General features: G+C 42.3%; 1 protein-coding gene across 4 annotated transcripts in view; it reads right to left on the bottom strand.

Annotated features, from left to right (window-relative positions):
- Positions 1 to 4,047: 4,047 nt before the first annotated feature.
- The window catches only part of Sptssb (serine palmitoyltransferase, small subunit B), a 29,428-nt gene continuing 5,568 nt past the window's right edge, over positions 4,048 to 27,907 (bottom strand). The window contains exons 2-3 of one of the 4 annotated variants that reach the window (XM_063281087.1): positions 19,283 to 19,447; positions 4,048 to 5,647 (exon numbers count right to left, since the gene is read on the bottom strand). In XM_063281087.1, the coding sequence (XP_063137157.1) occupies positions 5,388 to 5,618 (231 nt within the window). In that variant the 5' untranslated portion in view covers positions 5,619 to 5,647; positions 19,283 to 19,447 and the 3' untranslated portion in view covers positions 4,048 to 5,387. Of the gene's footprint in view, positions 5,648 to 19,279; positions 19,448 to 27,907 lie in introns of all 4 variants that reach the window. The other 3 variants (XM_063281086.1, NM_001271299.1, NM_001271301.1) reach the window with 3 other exon arrangements.

Consider the following 27,907-nt stretch of genomic DNA (forward strand, 5'->3'; position numbering starts at 1 on the left):
CTTCATGGTCCCTGGGTCTGTGTCTCATCAGTCACAGGAGAAATGCCGGCTGCCTTTACCCCATGTTCTGTAAGTGTCCAACTGTCTGCTGCTCCCTTTTCAGAACCCTGCTGGTTTTCACAAGAACCAATCAAAATTTGTGAGTATGTTTAACATTTTGTTTGTTTTTCAGTTGTTATATTGCCAAACATTAAATTTATTTATGTACAAGTTCAGAGGTTTTTTATATTTTATGAAAAAGAGTTTCTGGAAAGGAGCTATGTGTAGGACAGCTAAGAGACTAGAAGGTTAATGGCTGTGGGGGAGGGGGAGGGAGGTGGGAATGTTGCCAGTTCAGGGTCTTGCACAGTCTTCTGCCTACTTACTGGGGTACCATTCCTTGACTACCTCTGTATCAGACCTAACACCCTGATAAACAGATTAAAACCTTCACAATGTATTATCTTATAACCCTCTTCTCTGCCAATCTAAAGGCTAAGAATACAATCTGATAACATCCCAGGGTCATCTGCCTGGCTGTAACCTGCTTTTCTGAGGGCCCTACCAGTATGTTTTCGAGTTGCTTTGATTTATGCCTTTCTTTGTTCTATTATTATAAAACTGCTCCCACTTTGGAAAACAGGGAAGTGGGGTGACCTAAATATGGGCTTTTCCAGGCCATGGTCAGTCAAATTTGGCTGCAGCCACATTTTATTTCCTTTGAGGTGAGAGCTGCGGGGTTTTGTGTGTGTGCTTGTTGACAATTTCAATTTTGTCCCATTAGCTTTCTTCCTTATCAAATCTGGCTGCTGGCATGCAGTAGGCTAATTTTCCCCCCAAATGTTCAAAGATAAAAGAGGATTTTACAAACAACCCCAGATGCCTGGCACCTAGTCTGTTATAATATTCTCTCGCTATTTAGTCATTTCTCTTCATCCACTTTACCTGTGCATCAATGTCTGGTTAGCTTCCCATGAATCTGTCGTGAGGGCGAAGGCTCCTCCTCAGACCCACAGTCAGAAGAGTTTCATGTCCAGGTGCCTGATACAGGCCAAGCTTACTTGTCCAGAGCTTGGGGGGCTGCATAGTGCTCTGTGAGGTGGCTGCTTGCTAATCCTTGCACCAACCACCTGGGTAGACACTGGGCATTCAGAAACAAGGAGGATGCTGCCTTCTAGAAGCACACCACTTGTAGGACCCACGTGAGAGAGTGACAGAAAAGGGAGAAGTAGAAAATGTGTTAGTGATTTATTTCTTACATGAAATGTAGACTAATCAGTGATGCTGTTAAACTCTGACTTCTTGGCATTTTATGTTGTTATATAATTAGATAAAACAGGTTTGGATATATGTATATATGTATATGTGTAATGTGTATGTGTGTAATATGTATCTGTGTATCTGTGTATCTGTGTATATGTATTGCTTTGGCCAATACCAAGGACAGAACCTTTTATGAGTCCTAATTTACTCAGTGACAAACACTCTGGCCCCCTGGAACCTTAGACCCTTTGGATTTTCTTGTTTCAAAGTTATAAGCACACCGTTGAAATAATCATAGTGGAAGCAAAGAAAAGCACACAGTAAGTGTTTCTGGTCCAGGCTGTCTGTGGTCAAAGTGAGGACAATGTTGTCAGGGCTGGAACATCAGCAGGCAGGTAGGTGAGGCGTTCTTCTTCCTGCCACACCCTGGTAGCTTTTTCAAAACAAAACAAAAGCAAGACAACCCAAAAACCAAACCTGTTGCTTCTACATTTTTTTGACCCTGTATTTACTATCATCGACTGTTCAGAGACAATGGTTGCCTTTGATGTGGCATCCCAGGATGTTGTTTTATAATAATTCATAATAAGTTCTCTGTTGGTGCTTAACTCTTAGCTTTAGAAGGAACTCTGAAACTGGAAGAAGGTCAGTATCTTTGTGACTGAATTCTAAGAGTACGGAAGGGTGTCGAATCACTATGTACTCGGAGTGCATTCAAGGCCAACCTTAACTGTTAACGAAATGTGGAAGCAATGGCTCTGAGAAGAGGGCTGAGCAAACAGAGCCCCCCACATAGAACCAGGTCACCAGGCAAAAACTTGGTAAGGTTGAGTGGATTCAGAGGGTACCCTCATACCTGGACCATGTGACCATGGCACCCCATGGAGATGACTATGGCGATCATTCACATAGAGGCAGCTTCCAAAGCCCCTCCACATGCAGATGAGGCATCCCTAACATCCTAGACCAAGCCAGTAGGAAGCATCTGCTCTTAGATCCCAACCATCCCCAAAATGTATATAAAACCCTGTCCACACGGAATTAAACAGACACAAGTTATTTCACCAAAGACCCTCTGGGAGTGTCTGCCATACAGTGCCATAGCACTTTGGGGAAGAAAAATTCTCTCCTGGAGCTTTTGCTGCTGGAAGCTGCTTGAGCCTACTGCAGTCACTTCTCACTCAATTGCTAGAGCATCAGCAGCCTCAGAAGAGACAGGAGCAGCTTGCCTAGATCCCTCCCCTTCGTAGAATGCAACTCGTTGGCCACTTGCAGGGCCAGAGCAGAGCAGACCATGTCTGGTATACATAATAGCAATTGGTGCCCAATGTGGCGCCCTTGACTTCTTTTAAGGCTACATAGATAGCATATTCTTTATATTGGTGGGTGTGAAGGGCAGCTCTCTGATTTGGAGAATAGGGGGCTTGTCCTCAGAGGCGTAATATATTATTGCTACAACTCCTCTCTTTCTCCCATTGGTAAATATTGAGGGAGCCCCAACTATTGACTTTTTTGAAAATAATTTAAGGGCAGCTATCACAACAGAGGGAGGGCAAAGGCCCATTTTCATCAGGATAAAGGTTATCAAATTGTTCTGGGAATCCTATTAAGCTGACAGCAAAGTGGGAGTGAGTTTTGATTAGCCATTGAATATCTGAGAGGGGAAAAGGGGTGACAAGAATGTCAGGTTCTTTTTCTAGGGTTGGTAGGACTCTGTCCCTGCCATTTTTAATCATATTAGTGAGCGCATCCACCTCATTTAGAATTCAGGGTATGCCACCCATGGGGTGTGAAGCCATTCCAGCACCTCCTGGGTATAAGGCTCCCACAGTGTAGGGGAGGAATTAAGGATAAAGAGCCATCTAGGCATTGTTGGGTCATACTTAGCAAGAGCCGTATCAGCCAAGGTTGGGGCCATGTGGAGGGGCTTTGGTGCTGCCACTATGTAACTGATTGTCACAGTCCTTTCCATGGGGTGTCATGGTCACGTGTTCCAGGACAGGAACCTGGTTGGAAGTAGATGAAACTTCTACTGTCCTCAGGTATGAAGGTATCGAGGTTTCTGAATCCATTAGACTTTACCAAGTTTTTGTCTGGTGATGGTTCCACCTGCCCCATCGTTATCTCTCCTGTCATAATCCCATGGACTTCCGTGGGATGACTAGGATGAATATCCACATCGCCCAGTGTGGTCCATACTTTACCATGCTGCTCGTAGCTACTTTGAACAAGAAATTTGAGTTTTCTAAACTCTAGGCTCCTTTCCTGTAATTGAAGTAGTGTTACCTGTAAAATGTGTATAAAGCATTGAGAAGCCCATTAGTATGGTCAATCTTCATTGTCAACTTAATTTGATTTGGAGCCACCATAGAAACATCTCTGAGTATGTCTATAAGGGTGTTTCTAGAAAGCTCTAGATAAAGTTGAAAGGCCCACCTTGAAATGGGCAGCACTAGTCCTTGGTAGGATCCTGGGTTGAGTAAGAAGGAGGCAATGAACCGAGCATTAGCATCTAATGCTCTCTGCTTCCTGACTGTGGCTTCAGTGCGACCAACTGCCGCATGCTCCTAATGCCTTCCCCACCACCATGTGCTGTGCTCCCGACAGTGAGTGAGCCTGGAGAAGCCCCGCCTTCCTGAAGCTGGTCCTGATAAGTGTTCCATCACATCAACCAGGAAAGGAATGAGCAAATGCTAGTTTTATTCTACCATTTTGAGATCCATTTCCCTGTCAGATTAGGAGGAGGTCATCTGTAGTGCTCTGTAGTATATCATGAAGAAAGAAAAAACATGTCCAAACTGGGCATTTGCTTATAAAAGTAAACTTAATTTTATTTTGCAAAAATCAACAAGTATATATTTCATATCTGGTTTCTGTTTAAAATGTACATTTTGTTTTTTAAATAGACATGCAGGCTGATTTTGCATGCCAAATATCTTTCTTTGTATGACTCCTTGGAATATTTTCCTCCTAAAACAAAGGTGCCAATATTGCCCAAAACATGTTTATTATTTATTTATTTTTTTTAACCCTCCAGAATCACTAATGTTAATCTTTACTGGGAAGAAAGAAAAGCTGCAAGGCTTGGTCTTTGGCTTGTATGTTTGACTCAGCACTATAATTAAACTCTTACGTTTACTTTGAAGATAACCATTTTGAGAGAAATTTAATATATCTTGTTTCTGCTGTGCAAAGGCGCTGCTGTATCAAAGCCTTTAACTGGAGCTGTTGACTTCCTGCTGCTTGGCTATTACTTCCAGTCTATTTATCAGCCTTTCTTCCTGTGGTCCAGGACGTGCAGTTTTCCTTCCTCTCACCAAACGCACAGCAAAACAACGATCTCTCTTCTTTTATCTCCAGCATCATGTAAGGTGGGCCATGATCAAGAGTCACAATATGCGAATTTGCCTTGATTATGCTTTGTTTCTGAAACTTAAATTATTCTCTAGTACAGTAGTTGTTTGTTTACCTGAAAATCAACATTCCTTTAAAGCTGCGATAAAGCCAGATTTCAGGAGCATTTGAAACATTGCTGAAACAAAATCCGAAAGAGGACAATTGTCTCTAGCCTATTACTGTAAAGTAAAAGAATTTTAGGTGAAGCAAAGAAAATGAAAATTTAAAAAGGAAGAAAAAAATGAATTTTAGGTGTTAGCTATCTACCAGAAAATAAGACTTTACAGGTTCATCTATTTTATTCCCACCTCTTAATAAATTGTAAACAAGTGCAGGGTACTTTTGACAGTAGCCTATGAAGAATACTTTTGTAACATATCCTTTCATGTGGAATAATATGAAAAGAGTAGTGTAAATATGACTCCATCATGTCTCTTATAAGCCTATCTTCCAGAAAAGTTTTATTTCAAAGCATCCGGATTTCAAAAGAAATCTACAGCCACAGAGTTGAGTTGAGCAAATGTGGGCTATGGGGTTAAACTCATGGCCTTTCCTATCATCTGATGCACAATGCTGCATGTTCAAAAGCAAGCGGGAAGACACCTATCTTGTACTCCAGGCAGGATGTGTGTGACAGTGCATAGAAAGAGTGCTGGTCAGGTCACAGGTGAACGATAACACAGTCACCCAAGTCAGTAAGTTGTAAGCAATGTGAATACATTACGCCATTTCACAGAATTCCGATGATATCAGTTAGATATTGAACTGTCATATCCACATATTTTGGAGAAAAATTCCCAAGCCAGTCGGATGTGGATGGGGATGAAGACATAGGCAGTGTATACCACCATAGCAACAATGGTTAGTATGATGGTGTTGAGCATGGATTGTTCCCAAGGCTCCATGACAGCACAGCAGGTAATGATTTGGTATTGATAGTAGAGCCAGGCAAAATACTCCTTCACACGCTTGAAATCCATGGCTCTTCCTCGAGCTGTGGAAAGTCTGCCTGTTAAAGAAAAAGAACATGGTGGAAGACAAATAAAGTAAGAAACAGAACATACGACCTCTGGTAATTCACAACAAACGCCTACTGTTTTATGATCTGAAAATTTGGTCATTTTCAGGAAAAGGCTGTTCCTGTCACTAGTCGGATTATGAACTTTGGGTGCTAAGCTTTTAATAGGTTTCCTGGACTTTAAAAACATTGTATGAAGAGGTGCTCTTCAATGAATTATGGAAATATATCTCCAAAAGCACAAAATGAATTCAAATATTGTAAAGTAACACCCCTCCCCCACACACTCCACTTAATACACTTCACCTAATGAACACCAAAACTTTTAGCCACACAGTTCTTGAAATAGTAGCATTTATTTGCCTTTGTGATCACAAAGCTGACTGGAAGCTGTAGCTCACCTCTGTTGTTCAGGATCAGCACAGTATTGTATGATATAGTAAAGGCCAGGAAAGGATCAAAATTCAAACCAGGGAGTATGGTTTCTACTGGTCATGTACCACAATAAACACTGAACTATCACATCGGGATGCTAGTCAGTTGGACACTGTAGATACATGACTGCATGCTTTGATGGTGGGGGAAGAGCACACTCAGACTGTCCCCTGATGGAGCACCCTTTCAACGGACCAATTAGATTTCTCTGTGTCTTTACTTCCTGCTGATCCTGTTGTATACAGTTTGCCTTGTAGTATGCCTTGGCTTTGATCACGGATGCATGTCAAGTCTCATGAGGCCTTCCAGGGACTCACTTGGCATGTGGGTAGTTTGGGGGACCCCCAAGACAAATGAGAAGCCCAGATCAGCCTCTTAGCCCTTCCATTCTTTCCACATGGAAGGACACAATCTTCAAGGCATGCACCATTTTGGATGCAGAGACAGACCCTTGCAAGCTGCCAATTTGATAGCACCTTGGTTTTGGACCTCTTAGTCATAGAACTATGAAAAAATTATTTATGTTCACTACTCTTGAGAACTTGGTTATGACAGCCCAAATAAATCAAGGAGTATACTCCTGCAAAAATCTCACATCCATTCACAATAAAAGTCCCGGGGAGACTAGGGATACATCAGATATATCTCAATATAATAAAGGAAATCTACAGGAAGCTTATACCCTATCATCCTAAATAGAGAAAAAGTACTTCCGCTGAAAGCAAGAACAAAATAGTACGACCATTTTCTCCATTCCTGTTCAACACAGTACTTGAAGTCTTTGCTAGAACAGTAAGACAGGAGAAGGAGATAAAGAAGACCCAGGTAGGGAAGGAAAAAGTCAAAGCAGTGTTGTTTGCAGATGATATGATTGTATGCATAAAACATCCTAATGTCTGTGAGAAACCTGCTGATAAACACTCTCAGCAAATACCAGCAGGATGTAAAATAGATACACAAAACCAGTGGCTTCATGTACATAAATGACAAATAAACCAAGAAAGAGCTCAAGGGAAGAGTATGACTGTGACTCACAATGACCTCAACAACAATGACAAACTACAACACACACACACACACACACACACACACACACACACACACACACAGAGAGAGAGAGAGAGAGAGAGAGAGAGAGAGAGAGAGAGAGAGAGAGAATTTCAAGTGTAAGTGAAAAAGTTGTGCACTGAGAATCCTGAGACACCAAAGAAAGAAATTGAAGATGAGGCAAAGATTTCCCATTGGCAGGGTTAACAGAGTGAAAATTGCCATCCTACCAAAAGCTGTCTACAGATCCAATATGTTCCCCATCAAAACTCTAATGCATCTCCTCCCAGAAATTGAAAACAGTTATCATAAAGTTCCTACGGAAATATAAAAGACCCGTGATACATAAAGCAATTTTGATCAACCAAAAACCCGTGGGGGTAGCAGCACCCCATATTTCAAATTATATTACAGAGCTATAGTAATAAAAGCAGCCTGGTGCTAACATAAAAACATGAAAATAAACTGTAATGCTCAAAGAGCTATTAAAAGATTAAGGGGGGAAAAGGACCTTAATCCTATTCGTGAGAGGAGCCTTCATGGACACCTTGTCCAAGGAAACCTCCGTTGTCTCTGCTGTGCTGGCCTCTGAGATTCAGGAAGCGTGTCCTGTCTTTATCTCCCATCCTGCCACAGGACTGCCGAGATTACAGATGCCCGAGATCACATCTGGCTTCGCATGTGGATTCCAGGGATCAACTTGAGGCCATTAGGCTTGTAGAGCAAGTGATTTTACCCACTTGGTGATCCCTAACTGTAGTACGATGACACCAGAGACTAGGCTCAGCATGGAGTCTAGAAGGGAGCACCAATGAGCAAAACTGTCTCCGAAACAGATTTCTAGGGACAGAAACAGCGACTGTGGTGAGCGCCAATACTTGAGGTATGGCAGTCCTGCTAGACAACCCAGTTCTTAAGAAAAACTTACAACTATCCACGGCTGCCTCCCTGTAATGACTTAGGATTTGAGATATGGCTAGGGGACTGGTGGGGGATCCTAGGGTTTCTTTATTCGGGATTTAGTGCCAGGTGGTACTGGCTGAAGGTAAAGGCATATGGCTTAGCTAGACACACCTCTGCTCCTTAAGGAGTGTAGACAAGTTAGAAAGACAGATCTTAACAGTTAGTACAAACAAATACATAATTATCAATCATATTACGTGCCCTGAAGGGAAAGTATAGTGTTCAAGGAGCGTTTGCACACCTGGTCCATTGTGAAGAAAAGATAATATAACCGGGATGATTTTTAAAGTCCAAGTAGAGAGTAAGGGAAAAGAGGAAGGGAGAAGAGGGAGGCAGGGAAGAGGACTCACAGAAGGGTGAGAGAGGAGGAGTAAAATGAAAGAGGATAAAGCGATGCCAAATGTGGGCACAGGGCCAAGGGTGGGAGAATGGAGTTGGGCAGGCTAATTATTCTCCCTTTAACCTGTGATTCTGAGGTGTCCCAGAGGTTATGGACAGGAAGAAGGATATAGTGTTAGGAGGGAGGGGCTAAACTCACATGCAGGGCCCAGTACATCCTACAGCCAAGATGAAGTATCTTCATTTTGGAAGCTCTATGCCCCAGCTCTTCCCAAGGGCAGTGCCTGCTCAGAATCAACTACATAATGAATATTTATAAAAATCGGTAAAACTCTTTTAAGTTTTATTAATGAGATACTATTGTTCATTCAGGAACATCATCAATTTTTCTTCTCACTATTGTGGTTGTTTAAAAATGCACCAATTAATCTCCTAGCTGATTTAATTTTTTTACTTTAAGATTAATTTCTTGCTTGGGCAGCTATAGAAGACAATGATGACAGCCTTTTGGGAAGCCTGAGTCAGAGGCACCCAGCCGAAACTTGGAAAGTGTGGAATAATAGGTGTCTAGTATTTAAAGCTGCTGAAAGTCAACCAATCGTCAGGGAAATAGCAGATAAAAATCATATAAACACATGTGGAGGAATCATATAACATATCTGTTACATCAAAGACAGACACATTGGTCACAAATGCCACAATGGGTCAGAAATGGACATTTAAAATTTACTTTCACACTAAGAACAAAACATTAAATTTGTTGACTACCAAAGTATCTCACTTCTCAGCCCTCTAAATTCCTAGTTTTGGCTTGTGAAAATATTTTAATAGATTTATGTATTTTCTTAGTGTTTGTGTATTTGTGTACACACATGCACACACACACAGACACACACACACACACACACATGTAAGGGTACCAGTGGAAGCCAGAAGCAGGTGTTCAGTCCCCTGGAGTGAGTCATAGGAAGATGTGAGTTGCATGATGTGGGTGCTGAGCATGGGAACCCCAGTCTTCTGCAAGAACAGCAAATGCTCTTACTGAGCCCTTTCTCCAGCCCCAGGGAAACGTGTTTTTATTTCCTATCTCATTTTAATCTCATGATGTCTAATAGTTAGTTCACAAAAGGTATTGATTCTTTGATTTTTCTTTTCTTTTGGTTCTTCTGTTCATTTATTGATGAGAAGAAAATGTAAAGATTTTTCATTCACCATTTCTTAGTATTATAAGGTGAGAAGAGAGAGGTTTTATTAGAAAGCCATCTGCTACAATCTACTGTAGACTATGCACTATTTTTAGGTCTCGATTTATTTTGGTAATCTGTTTCTTCTTCCTTGTGAGTCCATTTTGTTTCTCCTAAGAGACCTTATGTATAATTAGACAGAGAGGAACAAAACCCACCACCACTGTAGACAATGTGCTGAGTCATATGGGTGGGAGAATTCATTAACTCACTGAACAAAGTAATTTTAGTACAGCTATATGGCTTCCGAATAGCAATGGCCTCAGAAGGACATGCTCTGTCCCAAAAGGTACTGCAGGCCAGAAGGGGAAATTGTTTTGGACTAGTAGCAGCCACGCCATACATGAGGGGTTGGGAATGAACACTAGGTGGAGGCAGAAGGGCTACGGAAAAAAACACCAGGAAGAATGCTGGAAAAGATGCTAAATATGGGGGAAACCATACACAGATACACGGATACAGTGACATAGTTATCTGTAGTCACCTAGAACTAAATTTTACAGACACACACACACAGACATACACACAGAGAGAGAGAGAGAGAGAGAGAGAGAGAGAGAGACAGAGACAGAGACAGAGACAGAGACAGAGACAGAGACAGAGAAACAAACACATAGGCACACACACATACACACAGAGACACACACAGACACACAGAGACACACACAGACACACAGACACAGACACAGACACAGACACAGACACAGACACACACACACACACACACACACACACACACACACACACACGATGGACAGAAGCTGATGTTGAGGATCTTCCTCAAGTTGCCCTCCATGTTATTTTTGAGGGAGGGTCTCTCACTGAACCTGGAGCTCACTGTCTTGGCTAGAATGGCTGACCAGTGACCTCCAGGGATCTGCTTTCCTTTGCTTCCTCAGCATGGGGGTTAAAAGTGAGTTTCCATGCCTAGGTTTTACTTGAATTCGAGGGAATCTGAACTCTGGTCCTTGTGCTTACACAGGGTATACTTTACTGACTGCTGTCTTTCCAGCCCCTCCAGTAAACATCTTAAAACCTTAAAGGTCCACAATAAAATTAACCAATGAATATAATCACTTATATCTAAAGCCATAGCCTAGAGATGATTAAAAAAGGACTGGGAATGTTTGCTGTATTTGTGCCTGCTGCGACTGTATTTGTTTCTCCTTATATGCCTTTAAAGTGATGGTTACCCATAAGTGGGAAAAAGGGGAGGTTTTTGTTTCTATTTAAAAAACCATTTTCATCAACCACTGCCTGCCACAGAGTGAGTATGGGGAGGTTCAGGGCTCTGGGGGGGGGGTGATTAGCTCATGATGACAGAGCCCAGGGAATTGCGCCCCGATGACAGAGACCCCAAAGACTTCCCTGTTTTTCTGCTATGTGAAGACACTTAGCTCTGGATGTATAGGACACTGTGTCTAATGGAGGCTCAGCCTGGGCTTCCCAGCCTTGAGAATAAGAGGAGTGGATTTTTGTTGCTGATAATCCCCAGTGTACATGAATGTTACAATAGCCTGAGCTAAGACATACTCTCAAACAAAGGGAAGAACGGAAGGTTTTCCTCGCTAAATTTTCAGCATTATGCTTCTTAGGAGGCCTCAGTGAAACATAAGGCAGCCAAGATTCCCTGCAAGAAGGGGGCCTGGGACAAAGGTCAGGCCCTGAAGGAATGAAAGCTCACAGAAAAAGCTTCTCTGGACCACTGTTTTAAATACACTCCTTTGTGAGAACCAGTGTGACGCATACTCTAACAGGCCCAATGCCAGGAGGCAAGGGACAGCAGTGAGGCTACCTGGCCTTAGCATCATCCCCTTTCCCCAGACCAGACTCATCTCTTACATAAGAATTTTTCTTGACAACCTATAGTTCAGGTTCTTGTCTGACCACTGAAGGTTTCAAAGCATTTCTGTTACAAGTCCTACTGGGAACTGTAAAAATCTAAGGTTCTTATTTGTAATGTATATCTTAGAATGGTTGACAGCCCCAACACAAAGTTTTTGCCAGGTAAGGTTGAGGATTATTAGGGACTTGGGAACCAGGGGAAACTCTACATCCTAACCTAATTCCAGTGAATGAAAAGGGTCACTACAACAGTGGAAATGTATGGAGGGCTTAGAAATCTCCAAAATTAATTGAGTGGCCAGTGAGTTGTTAGTTTCTATTCCTCAGTGTCATGACTTTCCAACCAACAGTTGAAGATTCACACTACATTTAGGGGCAGTGGGGAAGGAATAAAAATGTCTTCTCCCAGACTAAGGGAGAAGACTAACACTTCGGACCCACATCAGTTTAGGGTGCGACTTCCTTTGGGCTTAAGTGGATAAGAAAGCAAGTAAGGACAGCAATAAAGAAGTACATGTCCCAACATAGTGCATTTGAGTCAGGAAGAGGATGCTGTGAGAGGAGCATGTAGGACCGGCCTGGCTTGCCGAGGAATTATGTATTGTTGTTTAATCTGTGGAATAGGAGTGGTAGAGAGTTAGGCAACTGCAAGAAAGATGATTCCCTCAGAATTTGGGACTGTGACTTTGCCTTGGGAATATTGCAGAAGGCACAATCTTAGATGTCCTTTTCTGCCAAGCAAAAGATGACAGCAAAATGAACTTCAACAAAAGGCCCTTCTTAATCAGGAATTTCCTTTTCTGCAACTTAGCTGCTCTCTTGGGTAAGAGCTACTTTTTCTCCTTGAACTTTAGAGTCAAGGACTTGAAAGGTCTGAAGGGCCCAAATTTATTCTGGCTAACTCTTTCTTGACTCATTTTGGAATATTCCACAGTAGTCATTTCAGTAGTCATTTCACTGTGTGTGTGTGTGTGTGTGTGTGTGTGTGTGTGTGTGTGTGTGTGTGTGTTTGTGAGTGAGAGAGAGGGAGAGAGAGGGAGAGAGAGAGAGAAAGAGAGAGTGAGAGAGAGAGAGAGAGAGAGAGAGAGAGAGAGAGAGAACATGCACTTCATATTTAGAGCCTGATAAAAAAGTGTCTTGTCTGTGGCAAGAAAGAGATGCTGTATTTAAACAAACTGTGTCTGTACTCAGGAGTAGCTTTCTTTAGAAGGGTTCAATGTGACATACGTGAACACAAGCACTCCTTTCAGTAATTCATTTATTAAATGAATTGGGAGTGCAGTATTTTCCTTCCAAATGCTTTAATACAGAAAGGCCAGGAAGGGGAGTGGTGTGCAGGAAGTGGGAGAGGTCAGAGACTTCACAGTAGATAAGACTACTGATCCAAGTCAATGAGAAGAATTGCCAATGTTGACAGTGCGTGTCTATGATACCATGCTAAGACTTTGTTTCTGTAGCCTTCTCAATGACTAGTAAGTCACATAATTAAGCAAAATATTACATGAATTCTACTAGATTGGCACACAAGAGACCCAACTAATTTTTCTTAAATCTCTTAAAATTGCCCAACCCCTCCAAACTACAAACAAACAAACACCAAAAAAACCCAAAACAAAACAAAAAACAAGCAAAGTGTACAAATGGTCACGGCCCAGAGAAGCTCACAGAGACATTAATAACTAACTGTCTCCTCTTTGAGACACTCTTGCCTGCCACCCAGGCTGTCCTGAAACCCGCTATGCTCATACCCCAGCTCTAGGTTATAGGTGAGTGACATCACAGGTTGACAGTTGGGTAGCCTCTGGTAGTTTTGCTTATCCTGTTCTTCCTTTCTGGAAACCTTTTCAAAGTAATTCTTGTATCATAGATAACAACTACTATGACTAAAAAGCAAAGTAATGAAAAATGAGAATATAAAAACAATAGTCTTCTACAAAATGCAGGTATTACTAAGCACAATAGAGAAGCTAAGCAGTTTGCACTGTGATCTACGGCAGTCACAGACACATATGAGTGAATAAATTATCCCAAGATAAACTAGGGACCAACCTCCTGGCCCCACGAATGCTAAAGAGATGAACCACACCTTCAGTTCCACCACATAAGTTTCTTAACAAAGAGGAAACAAAACAAACAAACAAAAACAAAACCAACTTAACTCCTGCACTAACTTAAGCTGTTTCTTTTTAATTATTATTTTAAAGAACTTTCCTTTAGATCAGGTCTCATGTAACCCAGCCTGTCCTTAAACTCATGTTTGTAGCCAAGGGTGGCCTTGAACTCTTGGTCCTCTTACATCTATTTTTCAAGTGATGGAATTACGAGTGTGTCAATCACATGCCATGAGTATTGTACTGAGAACAGATCCCAGAACACTCAACCGACTGAACTTTGCCTCCACAATTCCCCTCTACCTTTCTTTCCCTTTAAGACATCTCTGTACTGTCAGGAGGACAGCCATCATGGCAGCAGGTTTCCATACTGGACAGCATGGATGTAGAGAGTATTGAGCAGTAAGGGTATAGGACATTTTGTCACTGCAGGAAGGTTTCAGGGACAGTGCTGTGGAAGCTCTTGGTACTTTGTTTAGATGAGTAAGAGAGATTACCAACTTTTGTTCCAGTTTATATTTTTCATTGTTTCTAACTTTAACATTCAAAACATACAGACTCTCTGCTTGAAAACCTCTAGTGAGTGGTTCTTCCTTTCTTAAGAAATCAAAGGACTCATTCACAGCTCTGCATGGTTCGATTGCTCCACTTCTCGGGAGTCATCTCTGAACTCTCATGTTAAGAGACGTCGACTGCAAAGTATTAATATTTTAATCGGTGTTCTTCTCTTTCCTATCCTGCTACTCCTTTTCTCTGCCAGATAAAATCCAAGTTACTTTCATGACCTAATTCCTATAACCTTCTTCGTATTGAACAGCCTCAAACTACCTTCTCTTTCAAGGAACACACATCGCTTTCATCTGTGTATTTATCATGGCACTAACATTTTATCACATACGTACATCATAGTCACACACAATCCATTTCCTCACTGGATGGAGGGGTTATGAATACCAGGCATGTGTGGCATTCACACCACCATGCCCAGAACCTGCCTAGGAAGATAATTGGCTAAATGACTGACAAACTGTGGGTTACTCAGAATAGAAGACTGTCTTGGATGTGTTTCCCAAGTAAATCTAAGTATTATGATTTCCCCAGTAAGATGTAGAGCCCAGAAGAGATGCTTGGGAACTCACAGTCTGCTGTAGGCAATGGCCTTACACAAATTGTTTCCTGCAAGTTTAGTACTGTCTGTCTTTTTGAGGAATAGAAAGGAGAAAGCTATTTAAACACACCACACACACACACACACACACACACACACACACACACACACACACAATGACACAATGCATTTTCAGTTTCTCATATTAAAAGTTCTTGGACTCTACCAGAAAGCGTAAGGAACACTTGTGAAAAGGATTTAAATCCCACAATTGCTTATACAGTACTTGTTCTTAGTGACTAAAACTTTTAGATTAATGAAAATATGGTTCTGATGAGGAAAATATCCCAGCCTGGGAACCCATGGAGAGTCATTTGCTGCTATACCCTCCTCCCTTTCATCTTCCCTTCCCTTCCCAGTTCTCCCTCCCTTCTTTCTTCTCATTTCCCCTTCTTTCCTATCTTGTCTATCTGTCTGGTTTCATTTGGAAATGAAAATTTGGAACAGCATGTACGTTTGTGCCTTTGGGCAGGGCTGCCTTGTTTTCGTGTGCGTGCTGAGCAAAGTGTGACTTTCCAAGCTAGTCACAGAGCCTGAATCATAAGCCGCTTCTTCTCTGAGCACAACTCAATTCATAGAGATGCAGAATGTAATATTCATTCATTCTCTCTCTCTCTCTCTCTCTCTCTCTCTCTCTCTCTCTCTCTCTCTCTCTGAATTTTCTGAGACCAGCATGTTTTCTTCTATTGTTCTCTATCTTTTATTTTCAGACAAGGTTTCTTACTGAACCTGGAGTTCACCATTTCGGCTAGATTGACTAGGTAACAAGCTCTTGGGATCCTGTCTCTTCCCCACCTCTCTCTAAACATGTGCTACAGAACCACAGAACCTGGCTTTCTCTGTGGATACTTGGGGTTGGAACTCAGGTTCTCAGGCTTACACAGCAAGCACTCTACCCACTGAGCCATCTCCTCAGCTCTGCAGCATGTAATCTTTTTCTATATCATCACCAACATGGATGTGGCTTAAGTCTTTACGATTTAATGGCATAACCTCATACTGTATCTGTGTGAAAATAAAGCATGGTTAGTTTATCGGTTATAAACTATTGGGTATCTTGCCTTATGATTTGGGGTGACCACAATGCCTTCCATGCACTACGGAAACTTCCAGCCTTGCTTACTATCTCCCTGGGTAGGAACTGCCTTTTCATACTGCCAAGTTTCTATCAGCAATCAGTTCGCCACACTGACAGCAGAGAGCGTAGGAAGTCAGACTGGAAACCCAAGTCTTTAGTGGAGGGTAAAAAGGAACCTGGGAGTTTGTGATGAATGAAAGGCCGGGGAGAAAATTAAATGACCGTAGAGCAATGAATGGATTTTCTTTACGCATTCATGACACCTGGGTGGATTCTATAAATGCCTGAAAAGGAAGAAGCAAGCGATGGTGAGTGGACACAGGCATCTTAAGCAACCGAGTTACTCTCATTACGTTGTGTAATTTGTACTTGGGAGTGAATTACTTAAAGAAGAGTCAGCGATGGTGCTGCCAAGTAGTTAGTGCAGAGTCTTTTGTGGCTTCGCCAACTATAGTGTGTCTAATTTTTATGAATAAGAACAAAAGCAGAATACCACAAAACACATTCCACCAGCCCAATTATCAACTGACGCCATTGGGAAATGTAGTGTGCACCAGATAACTAATTTCAAGGTAGTTCTTTGTTCTGTTTTTTATGTTTTGTTTTGTTTTGAGGGGACTCAATTCAGACTCCAGATGAATTAGAGAATGAAAAACTCATGGTTGAGAGGAAAAAAAAATCAGAATTCAACTTCAGTGAATGCATTCACGGTAACTTACGGTATACAAAATTCAGACCTTTGTTCAAATTCAATTTTGTGTGACTACCAAAAAGAAGTTGTTTCAAAACCACAAAGTGGGAATGTATATTAATATGGAAATGCACAGGAAGAGAGTTTGTAATGGTATGGCCTATGACAAGCTGTGTGTTTTTCTTCTGATGTCTCATCATCATTAATCTAGAGATGGGGCAAGTGTCCCTGTGTATTTTGGGAAGTTCTGCAATGGAGAGATGGATTTCTGGGCCTCACCTTAACTCTGTGGTTCTGGGGTGTGCCCTTTATCACCAGTTTATTAAAAATAGAACCCTGTTACTCTACAACGACAGAAAGGAGAGCATGTAGTCTCCTAGTAGCTTTTCACTTCTGGGCTACTACTGCCAAAGGCTGCCAACTTGCATTTAGAAGTAAAACATGAAAAAAAAAGAAGTAAAACATGAACAAAACTACACAACAAGGTGGCTTTAAAGTATCAGAAGTTTCTTCAAAAAGTCATTAAAAGTACAGCTGTTTGTATGACTGCACTGTTTGATAGTCAAATGGGTGTCATCCAGACATCATCCAGATTATCAAATGCGCACACCCTTTCTCCCCGTGTGTTGTGTGTGTGTGTGTGTGTGTGTGTGAGAGAGAGAGAGAGAGAGAGAGAGAGAGAGAGAGAGAGAGAGAAGTGCATGTGTAAGGATAGGGGGCAGACAGAGGAGGAGGCCTGGTTATTTGACTGTGTATATGTGCATGTGTGTGTATGCATGTGTACAAAGTGCATACAGGGGGACAGGGAAGGGCACGTTGCATGTGTGTGTGTGTCCTTAGCATGTATGTTTGTGGGTGACTGGGGAGGGCGGGCTGCATGTTCCTGCCAATACCTTCATTAAAGACTTTTATCTCCAGCACTATATCAGTAGATACATTTCTACCAGACGCTGTCACACCTATGGTGATTTGTACAAATGCAGTATCCTCGAGGACAATGGGATTGTCACATTCAATTTCCTCCTTTGAGCAGTGTCAGCATCTCTCAGTGCCAGCGTTGAGGGCCATGCCTGGATTTGGGGCTTAAATTATCCATAAAAAGATGAATGAACACATTGAGGCCTCACAGGCCATGGTGAGCATGTGGAGCTGGGAGAGGTTTAAGGTTGGGGTGATCACATGGGTGAATTGTGAGTCCTGTCTGGGGTGAACTGCAGCCCTATTCGTGTGACTCACCCTGAGTAACTTAGCCACTCCCTCCCTAAGTTTCTTCAGCTGGGGAGTTGGAATGGTTGACAGACCCTCATGCCCATATCCACAAGGAGGATTATAAAGAATGAAGTGCTTCCAGCAGGACTCTGGAAAGGTTAAGGTGGATTAGCGAATATAATAACTACTCTGTACTGGTACACTCTCACCAGATTCTAAGGACCAGGCAAAGAATGGAAGAAATCGGCACTACCTTTGACGCCAAGCAGGTGATTTTCCCCCAGATACTGACCTAGAAACACGTTTAGGAAGACTGTCGTTTGGAATTTTTATTCGGCCCGCAGGTGGCTACCATAACAGAGGCCCACCATGCTCGGTGCGAACTGCTGTCTGCTGGGTACATCCTTCATGTGTATCAGCTCATTCCCCAAGATACAGAAACCGAGGTGTCAGGGTTTATGTATTTACTGCGTGTTTGGTTGTCCAGCTAGAGCTGGACTTGGGATTTGGCCTGGGATGTTGTGACTTGAAAGTGTGGGAGCTCCTGTTACAACATGCTGCCTCTGATAGTAGCCCATGCTGTCTGCACCTCCAAAATGGATGTTTGGAACTGGAGAAACCTGTACTCATCATCAATAAATGTGAAGTATTTTGACATAAAGAAGCTAGCATCAGCTACTTTACAAATCTTCTGAAACACTGCTGCAGAAAGGGAAGTGTAGGCTGCCAGACGTTCACAAGACACATGGATAGATATCGTTCACCCACCATCTCCCACGAGGTAACGGAGCACTTCCATAAGAATCTGAATAGGAGCAGGCAGTCTAGGTCTTCTTTTAACCTGCTCCCTTTTCTTTGTAATGATAATAATGATGATAATAATAATAATAATTTTTAAACCTAAAATAAAGTGTTTGCCCTTCTGTGAACATTGGACATTTTCACTTTCATTGTGAATATTTTTATTTGGATGACAATGTCTTCATTTGTCCATGTTTGTTATTTTAATTTATCCCATCTGGTTAACTAAATGTTTGTTTAAAAAGCATGCTTCTCATACAAAGGCCTTCCAGGACAAACTGCTGCATCACATAAAGATGGAGGACACTGAAACAGAAGCAGTCTTCAACCCGAGACCCATAAACATGGCAGGAGTTGGTGCTCTGCCTGCATCCGTGACCCTCACCCTGCCGCTGTCTTTTTCTAGGCCAGGGGTTTGTAACCTACAGTCAAAGGTTATGGGAAGGTGGCATCAATATAACCCTTGCAATTTATGCAAATTTGGCACTGATGGAGCATTTTGCTGTTTATATCTCAAAGGTGCCTCTAATGTATCAAAGCCAAGAATCACTGCTTTTTATGACATAATAAAGCTAATTGCTACCATTTCCTCCTTTGTTCCATCCCCAATGTCACGACAAGTTTTGTTCTAAATGGTTTTTGGTAGCTTGACAGAATGGTAGCATTTCATTTTAATAAAGATGTGATATTACCACGAGAAAGGTCACGTTTCTAAAAGATTTCTAAAGGTGCCAGTCCAACACGGATGGGAGTGGTGGAAGTCACCTGTCCTGGAGGGTCTAGGCTTGGTGCACGGTGACGCTTTTCCTCGGAATGATCTGATGTAGGTTATCTCTCTTCCTTGGGCTCTATTTCTTCATCTGTGAAGTAAAGATTTCAGGGAAGGTGAGCCCCAAATGCTTTCAAACTTTAAAACAACCCTATCCCCTGTGAAACACCATTCCACCATCCAGACTCTTCCACACACTGTAGGATACAGTGTGAAAAGCAAGGAGTGTGCTACATTACTTCAAATATAATTTGGGGGAAAAGTCAGAGCTTAAGAATATGCCACTGACTGGGACTTTGTGATTGTCTTCTGAGAATCAGACAGTGCCACAGGGACTGTGGTTGACAAAGTAGGACCATGTAGGACTCTCCCCCAACTGCTACTAAAGCAGCCTGCTAAAATGTGTTCCAAGGTTTGGAGTTCTGGGTACATTGTTTGTGGAAAATTTTTCGTGATTTCAAATAGTTAGTATCATGCGATGTGTGGAAAGAGGAAAAAGAAATTAGTTTAATTGAGTTTAAAAATCTGCCCTTGGCCTGACACTATTACTGATGCTATGGTGTGCTTACAGACAGGAGCCTTAGAATGGCTGTCCTCTGAGAGGCCCAACGAGCTGCTGAAAGAGTCAGATACTTACACCCAACCAAAGGACTGAATTTGGGGACCCCTCTGGTTGAATAAGGGAAAGGTTGGAAGAAGCTGAGGATGAGAGTGACCCCATAGAAAGACCAGCAGTTTCAACTAACCTGGTCCCCTGAGATTTCTCAGACAGTGAGCCACCAACCAGGCGGCATACACTATCTGGAATGAGGCCCCCAACACATATAGCAGAGGACTGCCTGGTCTGACCTCAGCGGGGGAAGTTGTACCTAAACCTGAAAAGACTTGAGTCCCCAGGGAGGGGGGGTGGTCTGATGGGGGTAGGGTGGGGTGGCATGGGAACATCCTCTTGGAGACAGGGGAAGGGGAATGGGATGAAGAAATGTGGGGAGAACAAACAGGGAGGGGAATAATGACTGGACTGTAAAAAAAAGAACCATGGGGGGATTTACTAATTTTACCAATTCTAAGTTTCAATCTCTACAGTAGAACAAATATAGAAGGATGTGTTGATCTGTTAATATGCTACTTCGTGCATCTTGAACTTAGTTTTTTGTGACGTTCTAGAGCAGAGTTCCCTCAACCTTCCTAATGCTGTGACCCTTTCTGAAGCTCCTCATGCTGTGTTGACCCCCGATCATTAAATTATTTTTATTGCTGCTTCACGATTGTAACCTCCCTACTGTTATGAATCATAATGAAGACATCTGATATGAAGGATATCTGATCTGTGACAGCCTCAGGGGTTGCAACTCCCAGGTTGAGAAACGCTGTTGTACTGGTTGCCAATAGTTCTCCAAGCATTGGCTACGTGAATAAGCATTGGGTCTGATTTGTGACCCAAGCATATAAAGATTAATCCACACAACTTAGCAAAGAGTATTTCTGATGGAAATAATGAAAAAAATTTTTCCCAATTATTATTTGTTTCTTACATTTTCTATGTATTTCTCCCCTCTTGTCTGAGCAGTTCTTTTTGTCTGCTCACTGTCTTGAGCCAAACAGAGACAAGCCAGGTAGGTAGGGAAGGAGGGAGGGAGGGAGGGAGGGAGGGAGGGAGGGAGGGAGGGAGGGAGGGAGGGGAGGGGTCTGTGAACTGGGGCTTCACCAGCAGGAAGGTAGGAGGGTGCAGTGGAGTATTGTGTTCCATGTACAACCTGGTCCTCAGTGGAGGAAACTGTGGGACAGCTTTGCCCTTTGTTTCCCTAAATTATCCAATTTTTCTGCCAGCTAAATCCAGAACGAGGCCAGCTTGACTGCTTTTTGTTGTTGTTTGTTTAAGACATGAAGGGTGTGGTGGCATAGGCCTTGGCATGCCTTTAATCCCAACGCTCAAGAGACAGAGGTTGGCAGATCTGTGTTACACCAGCCTGGTCTACATAGTGAGCTTTAGGCCGGCCAGAACTACTATGGGATTTATTTGTGTAGCCCTGGATGTTCTGGAACTCACTCAGTAGGCCAGGCTGGCTTAAAGCTCAGAGATCCACCTCCCTCTGCTTCTGGAGTGCTGGGATTAAATAGGTGTTATACTACCACTGTCCACCCCCCCTTTTGTTGTTAAATAAAATAAATAAGTAAATATTGGAAGGCTCAGCCTCTCGGGGGGGGGGGAGTGCCGTTTATAACCTTATCTTTCATTTCTGCTCAACCTGTGTAGTAACAGAGCTACCCCCCCCCAAACAAATTTATTTTTTAATTGTTGAGTAAAAACGGGAGAAGCAGTTTGCTGTTCTTAGCACACAATCCCATTCTTTCGGGCATCCTGCCAACTGAAGTGTATGTATCTCTTGAGGCAACACAGATTTCTATATAGCTTAGGCTGACCTTGAACTCATGATACTTCTGTCTAAGGCTATCGATGCTAAGGTTATAGATATGCACCACCACATCTGGCTTAATCCTTACTTTTAATATCACTTTCATTCAGGTTAGATATCGATTCAGTAGATATTTCCCTGTGGGAAATGAAGTTGCACTCCCCCACCCTGCCCCATGAGGGCTTCACATCAAAATGTGGGCTCCTTGCTCTCTGACTCTTTTGCTTTTCCCTCTAAAAGTCAAATATGTGTTCTGTAGCATCAGCTGCTTAAAGTTGAGGCTCTTTCCAAGAACTCAGTCCTATTAGTATGGGTTTTTAAGTAATTATGTAAACAGGTAACAAGTAGACTCTAGTTAATCAAAACCGATAAGATAGAGTGAAGGATCTGCATAGTGATAAGTGATAGCTTATATAGCTTAGGGTTGTCATGCTGATGGATACGGATGTCAAACCAGTCATCTAACCTGCTTGTGAGATACTCCGCTTAAAACTTCATAAGGAAAACTGGTAGTTTAGTATGTTTTATTCACAAGGTCTGTGGCAACCGAATTATCACTTTCTGTAGCACTGAGCTACTCAGTGACTTGTAGTGATTATTGAATTTGAGACACGTTTACGAGAAGTTAATTTTTTGCACATTATGATACTAATAGATTGCATATCTTTCTATCATATGTCTTTGTTATTTATGTACACACATATTCACCGATATTTATTTGTGTGCATGTGTGCATGCATATGTGTATATGTGTGCTTGCATGTATATGCATGTGTATGCATGTATGTGTGTGTGTGTGTGTGTGTGTGTGTGTGTGTGTGTGTGTACAGTTCAAATGTGGAAGTCAGGGGCCAGTCTGCAGGAATTGGTTCTCTTCATTCCCACCTGGTTCCCGGGGATTGTTTTCAGGTGGGCAGGCTTGGTGGCAGATGTCACCAGGCTGAGCCATGTCGCTGCCCCATGCATGCTTTCTGCCACAGGTGACACTCTTCCTACCAGTTCTGTGATCCAAGGGCCCTCAGAGGCTCCAGTCAGTAATTAAAACGTTTCTTTGTAAGATTTGAGATTCTCTGTGGATTGTCCCATTGGGGATTAGCCCAAGGGTATTCTAGTCCTTTACCAGCAGAAAAGGTAATTACTAAAGTTTCTCGGTTTTTACTGATTGGTCCAGTTAGCTCCTTCTTCCCTTCGTTGTGAGTAGTACAGATAGCTTGATGTAGTACTGTGGTGACACTGGACTAAAGGTCTGATATACCCCAAAAGATTATTCGATTTGTATACTGTGTGGAAAACAACTCTTCAATGCCCTAAGGTACAGGTACAACTCAGTTCAAGTAGGATTTGTTTAACTTCTTTCTCTTTGTACATCCGTGACCACTCCCTGACCCTGGGCATGGTGTTCTGCGAGGCACAGTGAGTCTATATCAGAACTGCTGTTATACTGTTCTAGGAAGTGAGCAGCCACAGAGGGAGTACAGGCCGGAAAAAAACGCTTTGTATCCACCATCTTGAGCTGCTTCCTTCTGTCTTCTTCGGGTCCTTTTCATTTTCATGCTCAATGTGCTTCTTACATTCCTTTCCAAATTTACTTTTTAATATTTTCACTGATCTCCACATCAGCAGGACAGCTTCAGCTTAGCATTACTGACAGCCTTTGATCTTATAATGGAGCTGGAAGATCAGGGGCATGGCACAGACACAGCAAACTGTCGGCCTGGGAGCTGTTTTAGTTTGATAATAGCAGTAGATATTTATTGTGCAATTTATATTCCAGAAGTTTGCTAAGTACTGTGTAGGCAAGGCCTTCTAGGTTTCACTCAGCAACACAGTTAAGGGTGGTAGGTGTTTCTATGCTCATGTTTCTTTATAAACATGGAAATGGACATATTAGGAAATTTTAAAACTTAAAACTTAAAATATTTAAAATTTAAAAATCGACCCAATGTTTTATATTTAAAAAAAAAAAAAAGCAGAGCACATTTTCCAAACGCCTCTGCCAAAATTGCCTTGTTATGCAAGGAACTTTGACTGCAGCCCAGCAAACCATTCATACTGATTATTGGCCCACCCATCTTAGCTATTTCAATCAACTAGGTAGCAAGGACGTACGAAGCTATAAAGTTCATTAGGACCAACATGGTTACCATCTCCAGACTACATCCTGAGAGCAGGGACAATTAGGCAACTATCTCCTCACAGTGTGGTAAAGGTTATGGCAGGTAAGTAATGGGTAAACTGAGGCATAGGAAGGGATGAAGAAAGGCTGTCAGGGGGCCTGGTTGGTAGGGCTGGAAAATCTTACTCTATGTTCTTCATTTGTTCTGTAACAAATGGAGTATTGGGTTGAGGATATAGTCCAGTTGGCAGGGTGTTTGCTTAGCATGAGTGAAGTCCTGTACTCAGATTCTAGTAACACACACACACACACACACACACACACACACACACACACACACAGAGAGAGAGAGAGAGAGAGAGAGAGAGAGAGAGAGAGGTCTAGAAGAGATTTGAATATTGTCTTTTCCTCCACAATTAACATACAGTAACTTTAATTAAACCATATTAGATAAATGAATGAAAATTCTAATGTCCCATTATAATTGATCTTAAAAAGGAAACCCTTGTTCTTAGTTTAGTTTAGTTTTCTGCTCTTACCATTCTTACACACTTCTCAGTTGAGATTAAAATAAATATTCCCTTTGACTTTCAAAATCCCATCCCTGCTCCTTTTAAACCAGACCTAAAAAAGCTCTATTTCAGAAACTTTGCAGCACCTATCACATATTATTAGGACAAGATGTCCTAGGGTACCTTTGAAATCAGGCACTTGTGTAGAAATTCTAGAACAGTGGAGTGACGGCAGCCTTTCCTTCTTTCTCTCCACATCTGACCTGCAGGATTTCCTATTCTGTTCACCTTCGGTATCCAAAGGGTGCTATTTTGGGGGAACGAAATCTGCACCATGTACATACAACCCCTCAGAACACTACGGGCATCTGTGTAACAGCGCAGCACAGGGGCTGAAAAGGAAATGACAGCCCAGCCTGAGGATTTCCTTGAGTGAGAGTTTGTTTTAAGGCACTGTTTGGGGAAAGAAGAGTCAGCTTTCTTTAAGGGCGTGACTCTAGGTAGGTTGACCACACTCTAGTGGATGCCCCCTGTCTCCATAAGTCAGCACACACTAGACTCAGTGGATTGTAAGGAAAAGGGGCGAGGGTGAATCTGGGAGGGCCTAAGAGGAAGAGTGGGGAATTGAATATGACTAAGACACACTGTATGTGTGTATAGAATTTTCACAAAATTAAGAAAATATTATTTTAAAAGACACTGCTTTATTAATAGTTCAGTTGTAATTCTTCAAACAGGTGTTGGAGATTTCTTCTTGGCACGCACTTGGAATGTGTTGAGGATAATTTTTCCTTTAGGAAACAATGGGATATTTAGACAAAATAATAATAATAATGCTGTGGGTTAGGCAAGTATAACGGTGGACAAACCTCAGCCTGGGCAACTGGAGCTTATCTGACATTAGTAATTCTTGTAGCTTCTTCTGGATTCATAGAGCCAGGTTTGTGCATGCCTTCTAGAGTACAGGGTTATACAATCTTACTTTCCAGCTAGTTCATAATTGAAAACGGTGCCTCATTACTTCCTTTCTCCCCAGAGCTCTTTTCTCTTTATAGATTTCTATTTACCTATAATTTTTGTTATTAATGTCTGAGGTATTCACTAGAATTGAAGCATTTTAGAGGTAAGATGTCCTGTCTATATGTTTATTACTTATCCAAGGCCCAAGTGTGTGTCCTGGTACACTACAGTTGTATAGTAAATATCTACTGAATCGATATCTAACCTGAATGAAAGTGATATTAAAAGTAAGGATTAAGCCAGATGTGGTGGTGCATATCTATAACCTTAGCATCGATAGCCTTAGACAGAAGTATCATGAGTTCAAGGTCAGCCTAAGCTATATAGAAATCTGTGTTGCCTCAAGAATCCTTCCCCCAAAAGATGAAAAGAGAGAGAGAGAGAGAGAGAGAGAGAGAGAGAGAGTAATCAACTTAGCCTATAGGTGTTTAATGTATGAACAAATGATTAGACCTTAAAATCATTCTTTATCACAGCTGGGGAGATGGATCAGTTTGTAAAAGAGCAACCACGAGAACCAGAGTTAGATTCCAAGAATCCAAGCAAGAAAGGGCATGATGGTGCGTGCCCATAATCACAGTGCTGGGAGCACAGGGCAGACAGATTCCCTGCTGTTCACTGGTCAGCCAGCGCAGCACTGGCCAGCCAGCAAAGCCTATTTGGCAAGTTCTAAGTAAGTGAAAAATACTGCCTCTGGAAGAAAAATAAAAGCTGGACTGCCCCTAAGGAATGACATCCAAGGCTGTCTCCTGACCCTCTATGTGTACACAGACACATGTAGACACAGACATACACAGACACAGATATATGTGAACACACACACAGCACAGATACAAACACATGCACACACACACACACACACAAGCTTTTTCCAACAGAAGTCTTCTAATTGGATAACATTTGACACAAATCATTGCAGTTAAAGACTGGGTGAAAGGGAGGGGACTGGATGGAAGAGGGGTTAGGGATAAGAACAAGAGGGATCAGGTTGGGGGAGAACAGAGGGGTAGAGTACTGGGAGAGACAAGTGGAATGGGGGTCGGTGGAATCTCCGGAACAAGCTAGAAACCTAGGACAATGAAACTCCCAGGTGAATGAGGGTGAGCCTAGCTAAGACTCCTAGCAATGGGGGACATGGAGCCTGAACTGGTCGTCTCTTGCAAACAGGCAAGACTTCCAATGGAGAGACTGGGACACCAACCCAGCCACAAAACCTTTGACCTACAATTTGTCCTGCCTACCAGATGTGCGGGAGTGAAACTGGAGTAGAAATGTCCATTAATCCATTGAGGGAATGGCCAAGCTTGAAGAGACCTATACCATGAGAGGGAGCCCACCTATTAATGATATTCTGCTTTCAGACAAGAGCCTAGCATAATTGTCATCAGAGTCTTCACACAGAAATTGATGGAAACAGATGCAGAGACCCACATCTAAACATTAGGGGGAGCTTGGGAAGTCCTATGAAAGATGGAGAGGAAGGACAGATCAAGGATACCACAAGAAAAACAACAGAATCAACTAACCTGGGTCATAGGTGCTCAGAGACCAACTTGTCAACCAGAGGGCACACATGACACTGACCCAGGCTCATCTGCACATATGTAACAGTTGTGTTGCTTTGTCTTCATGTCGGACTCCTAACAGAGGGAGCAGGGGTTGTTTCTGACTCTGTTGCTTGCCTTTGGTACTTTGTGTTTTTCATAACTGGGCTGCCTTGGCTCCCCTCAGTAGGAGAAGTTGTGCCTAGTCTTACTGCAACTTGATATGCCAAGGCTGATTGACATCCATGGGAGGCCTTCCATTTTCTGAATAGAGAGGGAGGATGAGTGGATGGGGTGAGGAAAGAGAGGAACTGGGAGAAGAGCAAGGGGAATCTGTAATTGGGATGGAAAGTAAATTAATAATAATAATTTATTAATATTTAATAATAATAATAAAATAATAATATACCTGGGTAGAATCTATTTCCATCAGCTTGACACATGCTTAAAATATGTGCATGGAAGGGCAAGCCTGTGTAGCTGAAAGGGAGACTCACTGAGTCTTTCTGAAGCAGGAAGACTTAATTCACACAGCTTAAGGTACCATTTTGTTCCCTGTGCTCACAACTGTCCTGGTAACACGTTCTGCTGCTTGCTACCTCCCAAGATTACAGGACACTCTAACTTTACACTTGTTCTAGACAAAGCATTGCTGTCCCATCCCATGGTTCTTAGCACAGGCTCAGGAAGCTCTGGGAACTCAAAACACAGGAGACAAATAGAGGCATGAATTAATTATTTAGGAGCCTGTGCATTGGGGATTGGCATAATTACAGTCGATGCTTTCCAGCAAGGATATATCAGTGTGCTGTGGGGACTCTGGTGGCTGCTTCCCCACCTCTTCCACCCCTCTTGCCTTTGGGGCTAGGGTAAGTGGAAGTATTTTATACGGAGCAGAAATTCAGGTTTTGCCAAGATTCAGGTACTTTCCTCTCTAAGCCA

This window comes from Rattus norvegicus, chromosome 2 (assembly GCF_036323735.1).
Source record: "Rattus norvegicus strain BN/NHsdMcwi chromosome 2, GRCr8, whole genome shotgun sequence".
NCBI lineage: Eukaryota > Metazoa > Chordata > Mammalia > Rodentia > Muridae > Rattus > Rattus norvegicus.